This window comes from Ovis aries, chromosome 5, assembly GCF_016772045.2.
Source record: "Ovis aries strain OAR_USU_Benz2616 breed Rambouillet chromosome 5, ARS-UI_Ramb_v3.0, whole genome shotgun sequence".
In the NCBI taxonomy this organism is placed as follows: Eukaryota; Metazoa; Chordata; class Mammalia; order Artiodactyla; family Bovidae; genus Ovis; species Ovis aries.
Window position 1 is genome coordinate 7402080 of NC_056058.1, and position 16662 is coordinate 7418741.

General features: G+C 45.0%; 1 protein-coding gene across 3 annotated transcripts in view; it reads right to left on the minus strand.

The window, feature by feature from the left end:
• The window catches only part of LOC106990140 (cytochrome P450 4F6-like), a 42378-nt gene that overhangs the window by 21075 nt on the left and 4641 nt on the right, over positions 1–16662 (minus strand). For 2 of the 3 annotated variants that reach the window (XM_015095773.3, XM_027979078.3), the window contains exons 3-9: positions 12601–12745; positions 11931–11984; positions 11720–11847; positions 7297–7418; positions 6070–6340; positions 5418–5484; positions 5096–5225 (exon numbers count right to left, since the gene is read on the minus strand). In XM_015095773.3, the coding sequence (XP_014951259.2) occupies positions 5096–5225; positions 5418–5484; positions 6070–6340; positions 7297–7418; positions 11720–11847; positions 11931–11984; positions 12601–12745 (917 nt within the window). The remainder of the gene's footprint in view (positions 1–5095; positions 5226–5417; positions 5485–6069; positions 6341–7296; positions 7419–11719; positions 11848–11930; positions 11985–12600; positions 12746–16662) is intronic. The other variant, XM_060416252.1, reaches the window with a different exon arrangement.

Below are 16662 nucleotides of genomic sequence, written 5' to 3' on the forward strand. Positions count from 1 at the left end.
TTTGAGAAGATAAATAAAATTGACAAACCATTAGCCAGACTCATCAAGAAATGAGGGAGAAGAATCAAATCAACAAAATTAGAAATGAAAATGGAGAAATCACAACAGTCAACACAGAAATACAAAGGATCATAAGAGACTACTATCAGCAACTATATGCCAATAAAATGGACAACTTGGAAGAAGTGGGCAAATTCTTAGAAAAGCATAAATTTCCAAAACTGAACCAGGAAGAAACAGAAAATCTAACAGACCCATCACAAGCATGGAAATTGAAACTGTAATCAGAAATCTTCCAGCAAACAAAAGCCCAGGTCCAGATGGCTTCACAGCTGAATTCTACCAAAAATTTAGAGAAGAGCTAACACCTATCCTCCTCAAACTCTTCCAGAAAATTGCAGAGGAAGGTAAACTTCCAAACTCATTCTATGAGGCCATCATCATCTTAATACCAAAACCAGACAAATATGCCACAAAAAAGAAAACTACAATCCAATATCACTGATGAACATAGATGCAAATATCCTTAACAAAATCCTAGCAAACAAAATCCAACAACATATAAAGAAGATCGTACATCATGACCAAGTGTTCTTTATCCCAGGGATGCAAGGATTCTTTGATATCTGCAAATCAATTAATGTAATACACCACTTTAACAAATTGAAAGATAAAAAACCATATGATTATCTCAATAGATGCAGAGAAAGCCTTTGACAAAATTCAACATCCATTTATGATACAAACCCTCCAGAAAGCAGGAATAGAGGAACATACCTCAACATAATAAAAGTTATATATGACAAACCCTCAGCAAACATTATTCTCAAGGATGAAAAATTAAAAGCATTTCCCTTAAAGTCAGGAACAAGACAAGGGTGCCCACTCTCACCACTACTGTTCAACATAGTTTTGGAAGTTTTAGCCCCAGCAATCAGAGAAGAAAAAGAAATAAAAGGAATCCAGATTGGAAAAGAAGAAGTAAAACTTTCACTGTTTGCAGATGACATGATCCTCTATATAGAAAACCTAAAGATTCCACCAGAAAATTACTAGAACTAATCAATGAATATAGTAAAGTTGCAGGATATAAAATTAACACAGAGAAATCCCTTGCATTCCTATACAGTACAACAAGAAAACAGAAAGAGAAATTAAGGAAACAATTCCATTCACCATTGCAATGAAAAGAATAACATACTTAGCAATAAATCTACCTAAGGAAACAAAAGACCTATATATAGAAAACTATAAAACAATGATGAAAGAAATCAAAGAGGACACAAATAGATGGAGAAATATAACATGTTCACGTGGACTGTAGCCCACCAGGCTCTTCCATCCATGGAATTCTCCAGGCAAGAATACTGGAGTGGGTTGCCATTTCCTTCTCCAGGGGATCTTCCCGACCCAGGGATCGAACTCAGGTCTCCCACATTGCAGGCAGACGCTTTAACCTCTGAGCCACCAGGGAAGCCCATAAAGAATTAGTATAGTGAAAATTGAGTACACTACTCAAAGCAATCTATAGATTCAATGCAACTCCTATCAAGCTACCAACAGTATTTTTCACAGAACTAAAATAATTTCACAATTTGTATGGAAATACAAAAAACCTCGAATAGCCAAAGCAATCTTGAGAAAGAAGAATGGACCTGGAGGAATCAACCTGCCTGACTTCAGGCTATACTACAAAGCTGCAGTCATTAAGACAGTATGGTACTGGCACAAAGACAGAAATATAGATCAATTGACCAAAATAGAAAGCCCAGAGATAAATCCACATACCTACAGACACCTTATCTTTGGCAAAGGAGGCAAGAATATACAATGGATTAACAACAATCTCTTTAACAAGTGGTGCTGGGAAAACTGGTCAACCACTTGTAAAAGAATGAAACTAGAACACTTTCTAACACCATACACAAAAGTAAATTCAAAATGGATTAAAGATCTAGACATAAGACCAGAGACTATAAAACTCCTAGAAGAAAACATAGGCAAAACACTCGCTGACATAAATCACAACAGGATCCTGTATGACCCACCTCACAGAATACTGGAAATAAAAGCAAAAATAAACAAATGGGGCATCAGTTCAGTTCAGTTCAGTCACTCAGTCGTGTCTGACTCTTTGCGACCCCATGAATTGCACTACGCCAGGCCTCCCTGTCCATCACCAACTCCTGGAGTTCCCTCAAACTCACGTCCATCAAGTCGGCAATGCCATCCAGCCATCTCATCCTCTGTCGTCCCCTTTACCTCCTGCCCGCAATCCCTCCCAGCATCAGAGTCGTTTCCAATGAGTCAACTCTTCGCATGAGATGGCCAAAGTACTGGAGTTTCAGCTTTAGCATCAGTCCTTCCAGTGAACACCCAGGACCGATCTCCTTTAGAATGGACTGGTTGGATCTCCTTGCAGTCCAAGGGACTCTCAAGAGTCTTCTCCAACACCACAGTTCAAAAGCATCAATTCTTCGGCGCTCAGCTTTCTTCACAGTCCAACTCTCACATCTATACATGACCACAGGAAAAACCATAGCCTTGACTAGACGGACCTTAGTCGGCAAAGTAATGTCTCTGCTTTTCAATATGCTATCTAGCTTGGCCATAACTTTCCTTCCAAGGAGTAAGAGTCTTTTAATTTCATGGCTGCAGTCACCATCTGCAGTGATTTTGGAGCCCCCCAAAATAAAGTCTGACACTGTTCCCACTGTTTCCCCATCTATTTCCCATGAAGTGATGGAACCAGATGCCATGATCTTTGTTTTCTGAATGTTGAGCTTTAAGCCAACTTTTTCACTCTCCTCTTTCACTTTCATCAAGAGGCTTTTTAGTTCCTCTTCACTTTCTGCCATAAGGGTGGTGTCATCTGCATATCTCAGGTTATTGATATTTCTGCCAGCAATCTTGATTCCAGCTTGTGCTTCTTCCAGTCCAGTGTTTCTCATGATATACTCTGCATATAAGTTAAATAAGCAGGGTGACAATATACAGCCTTGACGTACTTTTCCTATTTGGAACCAGTCTGTTGTTCCATGTCCAGTTCTAACTGTTGGCTTCCTGACCTAATTAAACTTAAAAGCTTTTTCACAATGAAGGAAACTATAAGCATGGTGAAAAGGCAGCCTTCAACCTATTATGGGAGAAAATAATGGCAAATGAAGCAACTAACAAAAGAATTAATCTCAAAAATATACAAGCAACTCCTACAGCTCAATTCCAGAAAAACAAATGACCCAATCAAAAACTGGGCCAAAGAACTGAACAGACATTTCTCCAAAGAAGACATACAGATGGCTAATAAACACATGAAAAGATGCTCAACATCACTCATTATCAGAGAAATGCAAATCAAAACCACAATGAGGTACCATCTCACACCGGTCAGAATGGCTGCTATCGAAACGTCTACAAACAAACACCTGTACACCCATGGCGGATTCATGTTGATGTGTAGCAAAACCAATACAAATTGTAAAGTAAAATAATAATAATAAATTTTTAAAAAGAAATTTAAAAAAAAAAAAAAGGTCTACAAACAATAAAGGCTGGAGAGGGTGTGGAGAAAAGAAAACCTTCTTACACTATTGGTGGGAATGCAAACTAGTGCAGCCACTATGGAGAACAGTGTGGAGAACTGCCATGCTGCTGCTAAGTCACTTCAGTCGTGTCCGACTCTGTGCGACCCCATAGACGGCAGCCCATCAGGCTCCACCATCCCTGGGATTCTCCAGGCAAGAACACAGGAGTGGGTTGCCATTTCCTTCTGCAATGCAGGAAAGTGAAAAGGGAAAATGAAGTTGCTCAGTCGTGTCTGACTCTTAGCGACCCCATGGACTGTAGCCTACCAGGCTCCTCTGTCCATGGGATTTTCCAGGCAAGAGTGCTGGAGTGGGGTGCCATTGCCTTCTCCATATGACCTAGCAATCCCACTGCTGAGCATACACACCGAGGAAACTAGAATTGAAAGAGACACATGTACCCCAATGTTCATTGCAGCACTGTTTTTTATAGTGAGGACATGGAAGCAACCTAGATGTCCATCAGCAGACGAATGGATAAGAAAGCTGTGGTACATATTCACAATGGAGTATTATTCAGCCATTAAAAAGAATACATTTGAATCAGTTCTAATGAGGTGGATGAAACTGGAGCCTATTATACAGAGTGAAGTAAGTCAGAATGAAAAACACCAATACAGTATACTAATGAATATATATGGAATTTAGAAAGATGGTAACAATGACCCTATATGCAAGAGAGCAAAGAGACACAGATGTATAGAACAGACTTTTGGACTCTGTGGGAGAAGGTTGGGGTGGGATAATTTGAGAGAATAGCATTGAAACATGTATATTATAATATGTGAAACAGATCACCAGTCCAGGTTCGATGCATGAGACAAGGTGCTCAGGGCTGGTGCACTGGGATGACCCTGCGGGATTGGATGGGGAGGGAGGTGGGAGGGGGTTCAGGATGGGGAAGACATGTATACCCATGGCTGATTCATGTCAATGTATGGCAAAACCTACTACAAGACTGTAAAGTAATTAGCCTCCAATTAAAACAAATAATTTTTTTAAAAAAGAAAAATCCCTGGAATAGACTATTGCATGGGAATCAGAGAAAAGAACAAAAAAGAGAAATGAGAGTCTTTTCAGGAAAAATGCAACTTCAGGCAGAAAAGGCAGAGAGGGGAAAAAGAGTTCATATACTGAGTATATATTAGGTGGCATCTGTTCTACACATATTATCCAAGTACTCCAAATAGCACTGTTGGGGAGAGATTTCCCATCCCATCCCCAATTTATAGAGGAGAAAAATGGTATTCATAAAAGGAAACTGATTCTATTAAAGTGACATAGCAAGTTAGTAGGGACATTAATGTGGATGCTCAGATCTTTCTGCCCCAAAGGCCTACAAACTTTCACCTGCTATTCAGACTAGGTATCAGACTCTGCCTCTGGGCTCTGCTCCTATTCCCACTGAGCAATAATTATAGAATCAACGAAAAAGATCTTTCCCAGCTCCCACCTGGAGAGCAGAGACAGTGGGGAGGGTTCAAGAGCACACCATGAGGACTTGCACTCACCATTCAATCTCTTTAGGCTCGCGGTCCCTCAGGAGCTCTTGTACCTCCTGCCGGCAGCGCTCTTGCCATTCAGGGTGCTTTGCCAGGTTGTACAGGATCCAGGAGAGGCCGCTGGCTGTGGTGTCATGGCCTGAGGGGCAGCCAGATAGGCTTGGGTCTCTGGGATACTTCAGCACCAAAGGGTGAACCATGCCAAGCCACCCTTCCCCACCTCCCCACAAAGAAGATGGGAAGGATAGGCAAGATGGAGTGATCCAACACCCACCAACCCTGGGATGAAGAGACCCCTGCCCATTCTCTAGTCCCACACCGGGACCCTCACCCTCAAACATGAAGGTGTCAGCTTCAGCTCGGATATCTTCATCTGACAATCCCTTCCCATCTTCATCCTGAACAGAAAGCAAGATCCTCAGAGTCATACCAGCTCTGAGGACACCTGAGCCTAACCTGAGATTATCCCTGAAGCTCCATTATCCAAGCAGGATCCTTCCCTCTTCATCTCCATAACCCACTCCACTCCAGGGGACTCCTCCTTGGTCTCCTGCCTCCTCTTTACTCCTTCCAGGCAGCTTTCTACACAGTCACATCTGAAACTTCTCTCTGACCTGCCCCTCCCTTCCTCAAGTATCCTCTATGACTCCCTAGCACTCTCTGGATCAAGTCCAAGTTCTTTAATCAGACCTTTGAAACCAAGATCCAGTCTACATCTTGAATTGAGATCCCAGAGAAGCCCACCTTGAGGCTTTCTGGGTGCTTAGCAGTAAAGAATCTGCCTGCAGTGCAGGAGCTGCAGGAGACATGGGCTGATTTCTGAGTTGGGAAGATCCCCTGGAGGAGGGCATGACAACCCACTCCAGTATTCTTGCCTGGAGAATCCCATGGACAGAACCTGGTGGGCTACAGTCGATAGGGTCACAAAGAGTTGTACACGACTGAAGCAATTTGGCATGCACACACGCACACAAGAAGCCTACCTTGGCCAGCAGAAGCACATCGATGAAGTCCAAAGTCTTGGCCTTAGCCTTGGTTTTGAGGAATTCTTGGGAACCCTGACTGATTAGAGTACGCCGCCTCTTCTGGATGACGGCATCTGTGAAGTCGTGCACCAGGCGGCAGGCCCTGCAGAAGCGCTGCCCATCGGGGGTGAGGTAGTACAGGAAGTCCACGTGCAGGAAAATCTGCTCAATTCGTTTCGTCACCAGGGCACTGAGCTCCAAGATGGCAGCAATATATTCGCTGGGTTTCCTGCAGGGTCAGACCAGAGCAAGCCTTAAGAAGTACTGAGGGACTTCCCTGGTGGTCCAGTGGTTAGAGCTCTATGCTTCCCCTGCAGGGGGCACAAATTCCCCTGATTGAGGAAGCTACATGGCATGGCCAAAAAAAAAAAAGGAGTACTGTATATCTGCGGGCCATCTCTTCTTAGAAACTGATTCCTAATAGGAAGTCTTGGGAACCCTGATAAGAGATATCAATAGCTGTGCACTTCTGGATTTCAGATGTTTTAAGCTATTGCCTCCCTTCATGATCTCATACTACAAGAGCACTTCTGGTCAGTTACCCAGGACCACATCCCATTCAATCACATTTCTCTCTCTGACCCCCATCTCTGTGAGCTCCCTCATGTCCTAGACATCAGGGCAGAGCATGGGAATCACCCTCATCTTTCCTCTCTCCCACACAATATCTGGGCCTGCCAATATCTTTCTCAGTTTCCCCCACATCTTCCCCATTTTCTACACCAAGCTCAAACTTCCTCCCCTCTGTGGTCTCCTCACATCCTGTGTCTACACAACAATCAGTCTTCTCTCCAGTCATATGTCCAAGCTCAACTTTGACCAAGATCCTCATGTACCCAAACATCTTCCATGGCTCCCAGGAAACCTCAGGATGAAGTTCATATCCTCTTTGTCTGGCTTCAGAATGTCCTAAAGATAGAACTCTGCCCATTCCTCCAACCTCAAGATGTCTCTCCCCAGCTACACACACAGGTTCTTCTCATCCTGGCCTCATGGCCTTTATCAAACAGTTCTGCCTACCTGCAAGAATCGCTCCTTCTCTTTCCCTTCCCTGTCCTTCAGTGTCCAGCTCTGACCTACCTCCTCCAAGAAGATCCCTTCTGTTCACCTTGACCAGTCCTCCCTGACCCATCTACGCCCACGGATCTATGCCTCATGTTCCCCAGGCCCTGGGCTGAGACTCACTCCTGGCAATTGCTGTCGTAACTGAAGACGCATTTCTGCAGACTGTCCAGGGTCATGAGGCTGACGTGTTCAAACATGTCCAGACGAGTGTTGCCCCCCAAGGCCAGGCGTTGCCACTTGGCCTGGACATAAAAAAGAGCAAGGTTAAGGCTAGGATTTCCCACTCAAGTCCCTGCCCAATCCCAACCACCTGGCTGAATTCCCTGAGACCCAGCCTTCTGGTCCTGTGCTCCAAACACCCATCCCCAGGGAAGACCAGGCTTGAGTGAGAGTGGAGTCTCCTACTATCAAGACATGAAGACCCTACAGCTGGAAGTCAGGAGACCTGGGCTCAAGGTCCAGCTCTGCCTCTTCTGTTCTGTGTGTCCTGGGTTAACTCATTGCTTTCCACTTGGCTTTTCCACTATCCAATTTTTAGTAGCAGTTAAGATGGCCTGTTCAAACTACCTTGCAATCACACTCATTTCACATGCTAGCAAGTTTATGCTCAAAATTCTTCAAACTAGGTTCCAACAGTATATGAACCAAGAACTTCCAGAAGTACAAGCTGGATTTAGAAAAGGCAAAGGAACCAGAGGTCAAACTGCCAACATTTGTTGGATCATAGAGAAAGCAAAAGTATTCCAAAAAAACATCTAATTCTGCTCCATTGACTACACAAAAGCCTTTGACCAGGTGGATCATGACAAACTAGAAAACTCTTGAAGAGATGGGAATGCCAGACTACCTTACCTGATGCTTGAAAAACCTATATGCAGGTCAAGAAGCAATAGAACTGGACATGAAATAATGGACTGGTTCAAAATTGGGAAAGGAGTACCACAAGGCTGCATAGTGTCACACTGTTTATTTAATTTATATACAGAGTACATTATGCAAAATACCAGGCTGGATGAATCACAAGCTGGAATGAAGATTGACAGGAGAAATATCAACAACCTCAGATATGCAGAAGATACCACTCTAATGGCAGAAAGCAAAGAGGAACTAAAGAGCCTCTTGATGAAGGTGAAAGAGGAGAGTAAAAAGCTGTCCTGAAACTCAACATTCAAAAAACTAAGATCATGACATTCAGTCCCATCACTTCATGGCAAATAAATGGGAAAAAGGTCAAAACAGTGACAAATTTTATTTTCCTGGACACCAAAATCATTGCGGATGGTGACTGCAGTGGTGAAATTAAAAGACACTTGCTCCTTGGAAGAAAAGCTATGACAAACCTAGACAGTGTGTCAAAAAGCAGAGACATCACTTTGCTGACAAAAGTCTGTATAGTCAGAGCTATGTTTTTTCCTGTCAATTCAGCTCAGTCGCTGAGTCGTGTCTGACTCTTTGTGACCCCATGAACCACAGCACACTAGGCCTCCCTGTCCATCACCAACTCCCAGAGTTTACCTAAACTCACGTCCATTGAGTCGGTGATGCCATCCAACCATCTCATCCTCTGTCATCCCTTTCTCCTCCTGCCTTCAATCTTTCCCAACATCAGGGTCTTTTCAAATGAATCAGCTCTTTGCATCAGGTGGTCAAAATATTGGAGTTTCAGCTTCAATATCAGTCCTTCCAATGAACACCCAGGACTGATTTCCTTTAGGATGGACTGATTGGATCTCCTTGCAGTCTAAGGGACTCTCAAGGGTCTTCTCCAAAACCACAGTTCAAAAGCATCAATTCTTCTGTACTCAGCTTTCTTTATAGTCCAACTCTCACATCCATACATGACCACAGGAAAAACCATAGCCTTGACTAGACGGACCTTTGTTGGCAAAGTAATGTCTCTACTTTTCAATATGCTATCTAGCTTGGTCATAACTTTCCTTCCAAGGAGTAAGCGTCTTTTAATTTCATGGCTGCAATCACCATCTGCAGTGGTTTTGGAGCCCCTAAAAATAAAGTCTGACACTGTTTCCACTGTTTCCCCATCTATTTCCCATGAACTGATGGAACCAGATGCCATGATCTTTGTTTTCTGAATGTTGAGCTTTAAGCCAACTTTTTCACTCTCCTCTTTCACTTTCATCAAGAGGCTTTTTAGTTCCTCTTCACTTTCTGCCATAAGGGTGGTGTCACCTGCATATCTGAGATTATTGATATTGCTCCTGGCAGTCTTCATTCCAGCTTGTGCTTCTTCCAGCCCAGCGTTTCTCGTGATGTACTCTGCATAGAAGTTAAATAAGCAGGGTGACAATATACAGCCTTGACGTACTCTTTTTCCTATTTGAAACGAGTCTGTTGTTCCATGTCCAGTTCTAACTGTTGCTTCCTGACCTGCATATAGGTTTCTCAAGTAGTCATGTACAAATTTGAGAATTGGACCATAAAGAAGTCTGAGGGCCGAAGAACTGATGCTTTCAAATTGTGGTGCTGGAGAAGACTCTTAAGAGTCCCTTAGACTGCAAGGAGATCAAATTCATCAATCTTAAAGGAAATCAACATGAATATTTATTGGAAGGACTGATGCTGAAGCTGAAACTCCAATATTTTGGCCACCTGATGTGAATAGCTGACTCATTGGAAAACACCCTGATGCTGGGAAAGATTGTGGGCAAGAGGAGAAGGGGTTGACAGAGGGTAAGATGGTAGGATGGCCTCACTAACTCAATGGACATGAGTCTGAGTAAACTCCAGGAGATAGTAAAGGATAGGACAGCCTGGTATGCTGCAACCCATGAGGTTGCAAAGAGTCAGACCCAACTTAGCAACTGAACGACAGCAAAGATGACCTGTATTGGTGTTGCACAAACCAAGTTAGAATACCTGCCTCACTCCGCGTAGCTCACTTACTAATGAGCTATCTTGGGCACTCTCCCTAACCTCTCTAACCTTCCATTTCGTTATCCTTAAAGTGGCAAATATAACCATCTCTACCTCACAGGATTTTGAAAATAAATTAGACAACACCTGCCATGGACCTGGCTCACTGTTCCATTTCCTCCTCCAGGAGATCTTCCTGACCCAAGAATTGAACCCATGCCTCCCGTATTGCAGGCAGACTGTTTACCCTCTGAGCCACCAAGGAAGGCCCTTCTGATATACAATAAGTGTTAAATAACTTTTAACTATCATCATCATCTTCATCACTATCATGGTGGAAGACAACTGCAAACAGGTCCCCATTTCTTCAACCTTCCCTTTATTTTCACTCTTTGCAATGAGATTTCACAGCTGTTTCATTAGGAAGTGCAACCTTTCTCCACCTGTTGAATCTGGACTGAGCAGGGACTTGCTTCAGTTAACAGGAGGTGGTGTGTTAGTTTCCAAACTAGGTTTTAAGAGATATTGCATGTTTCTGCTCGTTCTCTTGGATCCCAGCCTCCACCATGCAGTCAAGCTCAGGTGATGAGAGCTACCAGAAGAGACAAATGCAGGAGTTCATTGTCCCACCAAGGCTATCTTAAACCAGCTGACAGCTAGCGAAGCTCCGAATACATGCCAAAGCTAAATCCAGAACAGCAGAGCTGTCTGCATAACCCACCCATGACCACAAATGCATGCATGATTCCAACCAGGATGAGAAGAATGACTCAGCTGATGTATCATCTCATGAACAATAATAAACACTAATTCTTTCTTTCAAGTCCACGAGTGTTAAGGTGGTATGTAATGCAGAAAGAACTACTATGCAATGTTCATCATTTCTGTCCTGAATTTACAGAGCTTCCATGAAGCAGACTAGCAACTAAAACTTTCTGAGTACCTAATGTGTGCCAGGAACCTGATTCCATTACGTCATCTTGACCACCCTTTTATTGCTATTGTTCAGTCACTAAGTCGTGTCTGACTCTTTGCAACCCCATGGACTGCAGCACACCAGGATTCCCTGTCCTTCACTACCTCCTGGAGTTTGCTCAAATTCATGTCCATTGACTCGGTGATGCTATCTAACCATCTCATCCTCTGCCACCTTCATCTCCTTTTGCCTTCAATCTTTCCCATCATCACGATCTTTAAAAAGGGGTACCTCAAGCGGTAAAGAATCTGCTTGCAATGCAAGAGACCCTGGTTCAATTCCTGGGTTGGGAAGATCCCTTGGAGAAAGGATAGGCTACCCACTCCAGTATTCTTGGGCTTCCCTAGTGGCTCAGCTGGCAAATAATCTGCCTTCAATGTGGGAGACCTGGGTTCAATCCCTGGGTTGGGAAGATCCCTTGGAGAAGGGAAAGGCTACCCACTTCAGAATTCTGACCTGGAGAATTCCATGGACTGTATAGTCCATGGGGTCACAAAAAGTAGGACACAACTGAGCGACTTTCACTTTCACTTTCATCCCAATTTTACAGATGAGGAAACTGAGGCTTAGAGAGGAAAATCAGTGACCCCCTTCAAAGCTATCCAGCTCAACCAAGATTGCAGACCATATGTGTTTGAGCCCATTCCGCCTTTCCCAACGCTCCAGCTGGGACCCTGGATTCAAGAGACTCACATGCATGATGTCTGTGCTCTTGTTGAAAATCTTCATATAGGGCTTCAAAATCTCGAAGTGGAAGGCAGGTGTCAGCAGGCGACGGTGGCTGCTCCACTTGTCACCAGCACTCAGCAGGAGCCCATCCCCTAGCAGAGACAGCCATGAGGAGTAAGCAAAAGAACCTTTCCCTGGGCCCCCAAGATCATCCCCTTCACTCACAGTTACTCACCCAGCCAGGGTTTCAGGAAGCTGTAGAAAAACATATCCTTGGGTATGATGGTGGCTGACATAAGAAATAGAACATCAGGGGCCATGGTGGATGAGGGGGAAGAAGTAACTTTTGCTGGGGGCTGGAGGCTCCCAGGAAGGAGTCTGAATTTCTCCTCCAAGCCCAGCATAGCAGGAATGGGGCCAAAAGTAGAGGAAGCTGGGAGGAGGTAGGAGGTGGGGGTTGAGGGGGAGGGGGACCAGACCAGGCTGCAGCACAGAGTGGACCCCATTGACACAACCCGATGTGCTTAGACACACCCCAACATGACACAGCGTGTCCCAGCACACCTTGACATGGCTCCTACGTGGTCCAGCATGTCCTAAATCCCCAGGCACAACACAGCACTCTACAAAATGCACTTTTAGGCACCAAAGACACCATGCTTGCCCCCGCACTCTCTGACCTCTCCTGGAACATCTGACATGGTGGACCAACAGTGTTGATTTTCCACCACCCAAAACTGAAAAAAGACTTTGGCAACCAGAGAGAACTGGAGACTTTCCCAGCATCACCCAGCAGGTCTCTGTCAATGCCGTCCATTCTCCTGCTCAACCTGGTCTATCCAGGAGCGGGAAGGGGAGCAGGGGCCAGGGAAGAGGCTGGGAGGGAGTGCTCCTGGGAGAGATACCTGAGGCCTGGAGCAGAGGGGCAACGAAGTTAGGGTGAACAAGCCGCAGGATGGGGAAGAAGGGCCCCATCCACCAGAGGTGGACGTCGCGGAAATGGTGGCCCAGCTCCTCCACCAGCCGCATGCCCTCCTCATTGCTCTGCGCCTGGGAACAGGTAGGGTTGAGGCCGGGCTTGGCAGGAGGCGCCAGAAGTTACACACTCCCACTTCATCCCCCTACCCACCACACCCACTCACCGCCTTAGCCTCTTCTCCCTGGATTGTTGATCTATACTCTCTCCATCTGAGTCAGCTTTTCTCTCTTGGCCTCTGTCTTTTTTCATGTCTCTCTATGTGCCTTTCTCTATCCCCTTATTCTCTTCATCTCTGTATTTTGACTGAGAGAGAGGGGCAAACAGTCGGGGAGAGAGAGAGAAAGAGGGCAGGGGCTAGAGGTGGGAGGAGATAATGGGTGGATGGATGGATTTAGATAGATAATCTACTTATCAATCATTAGATGATGGGTAGATAGATGGATGGATAGAAAGATGGATAGAAAGATGGATAAATGATAGATGGATAGGTACAGATACATGGTAGGTGACAGACATGACAGATGTATGGATAGATGGAGAATATATAGATAAATAAGCAGATATGACAGATGTGATAGGAAGTGGGTAGATGGACTGATAAATAGGTAGAAGATAGATATGTTTGTATCTATGTATATGTATTTTCTTTTGCTCCCTTTTATGTCTCTATGTGTCCTTCTCTCAGTCTCTCTCCCTCACTCTTTCTCTGTATCTCTCTTTTGCTGCCCCTATTTCTCTGTCCATCTCTCTGACTCCCTATTCCTGTTCCTCCTCATCTCCACACCTTCCCTGGCTCCCCACTGCTCTCAGAATCAATCCCTTGTTGCTACCTGGTCTCAAAGCCCTTGTCTCCCTACTCTCCTCTCCACCTTTTCTCTGCCTCCCACCTGCATCAATGTAGCTGCCCTGAACCCCTCCCTATGGCTCAAAACCCAGATGCTCACTCTTTCATTTACAGGCCTTTGAGTGCACTAGTCCTCTCCACGGAATATACTTTCACTTTTTTTTCTTAAAAAAAAAAAATGCCTATTAATTGTTCCAGACCCACTTCCAGCAATTCTTCCTTCAAGAAGTCCTTCAGCCTGCCCCAGCAGCAAAAGCTCCACTTTCTCTCTGGGCTCCCCCAGCCTGTGTCTCTCCCTCAGACCCACCCAGACCACATAGGATCAGGGATATCTCTAATCCTGTGTGACCAAGATTGGAGGGTCCACCACAGCAGAGCCCAGAGCTCAGTCTCTGCAAGGATCCCCAAGCAATGTTCAGAATACCAGAATAGGGTTGGCAAATAAATGAAAGAGGAGGAGGGAAAAGATGACCAAAGGTGTCCAAGAGCAGGAGAGGCCCTGGGACCTGCAGGAAGTGAACAGAAGTTTGCCAGTGAGGGGCTCACTGCCCTCAGAAACTGCTGTGGCACCCACTACCACCTGTCCCAGGCAGACACCTTTGGTGTTGGTGACAGATCAGGCAATGTCATGGTGGCAGAAAATGATGAGGAAGATGATGGAGCCCAGTCAGATTGTAAGCCCCTGGGAGCAGGTGAGTGAAGTGGAGTGAAGTCCCTCAAGCCCTGCACTGTTAGGAGGATCTGCAAGCAAGGCAATAGCCATCACTCCCCCAGAAGAAGCTGCTGCAGTGAACAGCGTGTGGGAACCTGCACAGATGGAGGGAATCTCTGCTTCCCATGCTTCTTCGTGCCAGAGATGGGAGGGACTCAGAGGCTCGCCAAGTCCCAAGGGGGCATCCCAGGGCAAGGGAGAAGACATTCTCTGCCTACAGGGAGGATGACCTTAGCTCAAAGAAATCATTTTTCTCATCCTGGGAGTGGTGCCAGCCCCAGGGGTGGACACATGAGAAGATCCCTATGGAGGAGGTATGTCAGTAGCAGGGTGATCCCTGGGTTTTGAGTCCACATTCTTTCATGTTTTGGCCCATCCACATAGCCTCAAATTCCTTCCATGGTTAAGGGTCTACAGTCCTGGGACTTTCCAGCCCTGGTTGACCCCAAGGGACACAGGTTAACTCTGTCCATCAATCAAGACAGCCCCCCTCACCTCTGAACCCCTTCTGCTGATGAGGCTCTATGCACGGTACATCTTCTCTGTCTCCTAGCTAGCTAGCTACTGGGTTGGCCAAGAAGTGCATTCAGGTTTTCCATAACATCTTACAGAAGGCTTGAACGAACTTTTTGGCCAACCAAATATCTATCTGGATATAGATACCTATCTGGTACATCCTGTCTATTATTTCTCACAGTACATCCTAGCTATCTATCTCTTTCCTGAACCTATGGACACTCGCATGCTGCTACTATTGCTCTTTAGTCTCTCAGTGGTGTCCAACTCTTTATAATCCCATCTGGTGGACTACAGCCCACCACTATGGAGACTCCTCTCTCCATAGAATTTTCCAGGCAAGAATACTAGAGTGGGTTGTCATTTCCTTCTCCAGGCGATCTTCCCAACCAAAGATTTTCCCAAGAAGTATGGATAGAACCTGATTCTTGGACACTCCCATAAATCATGCCAATTACAAATGAAGAAACTGAAGCCATACCCCTTAAAAGAAGAAGAAGGGGGAGTTGCTTTCTGGTGAGGCACCCTCTCTAGTCCCTCAGGACACCCCATCCAAGCCCCCAGGTGCTCCAGGTAGGTGAACATAAGTCATTTTTACCTTTGTGACTGCTCCTCGCTCACTGGGGACTTCCCAGGTGGCACTGGTGGTAAAGAATCTACTTACAAATGCAGGAGACACAGGTCCAATCCCTAGGTCTGGAATATCCCACTGAAGTATGCTTTCCTGGAGATTCCCATGGACAGAGAAGCTTGCTGGACTATAGTCCATGTGGTTGCAAAGAGTTGGACATGACTGAGTGACTGAGAACACACACTCTCTGCTCTCTAAGGACCCTGAGGCATTTGATAAGTTCAACTCAGAGAGGGAGAGAAACTTAGCCAAAGTCACACAGCAGGAGATATTGGAGGAGAAAAGCATGACTAAGACCAGCCTCCACAGCCAAGCCCTTGGATGGGGAGTCAGAAGGGTAACTTTAGGGCTCTCTGAGAACATTCCAAGTGAGAGGGTAACAGGCAGGAAGGCCAGGGGTCTCCAAATGGAGGAAATAAGCTGCAAGTGTCAGACATGTTTATCTCTCTTAAGCGGCAGGGGGAAAATAGCAATAATTTTTTCCTTCTCTATAGAAATTTAAAAGGAGGTTTCTCTTAAAATACTGTGTTACCATAATGACACCTGGTTTCACCTGAAGGTAACTATTCTCAAACCTTGAGTTAACCAATGCACTTTCCTTATGGAAATGATTGTCTTAAGCTATGTTAATGTACTATGCATTTACCCCAGATTCTGTCTTCAAGTCAGTTCCACCTAATGGCTCAGAACCTACTTGACAAACCATTACGTTATACTCAGACATTGTTCCCCTAATCTATGTAAACGAAGCTATTCGTATGGTAATCTGCCCTTCTGCAAGATTCAAGTCAATCAGGATGACTCGTCTGGTGCCAAGATTATCCCAAAATACATTTTATGGATGAGAGGCCTGATGCCATTCTGAGTTTTAAGACATTCCTTTCTTTCATTAACAGACTGCTAGTAACTATATATAACACCCAGCTAAAAACTAGCATGGGGGTATTCTTTCTGTTCCCTTCTGATGTCTATGTCAGAAGCTCTCTCTATCTCCTTTATACTTTAATAAAACTTTATTACAAAAAAGCTTTGAACAACAAGTCTCATCTCTGGCCGAGGATTGAATTCTTCTTCTCTGGAGGCCAAGAATCCTGGCGTCTTTTCATGATTCAGCAACAACCTTTCACAAACCCTGTAGTCTCAGGCAAGCCTTACTATGTGCTTGGCACATACTGTTCTGTGAGATGCTGGTCTGGGGGAGGAGGAGAGAGGAGCTGGACACCTGTGCCTTTGGCCTTGGATAAGAAAGGAAAGTGATGGCAAGTTACCCAGGCCTCCACCACAG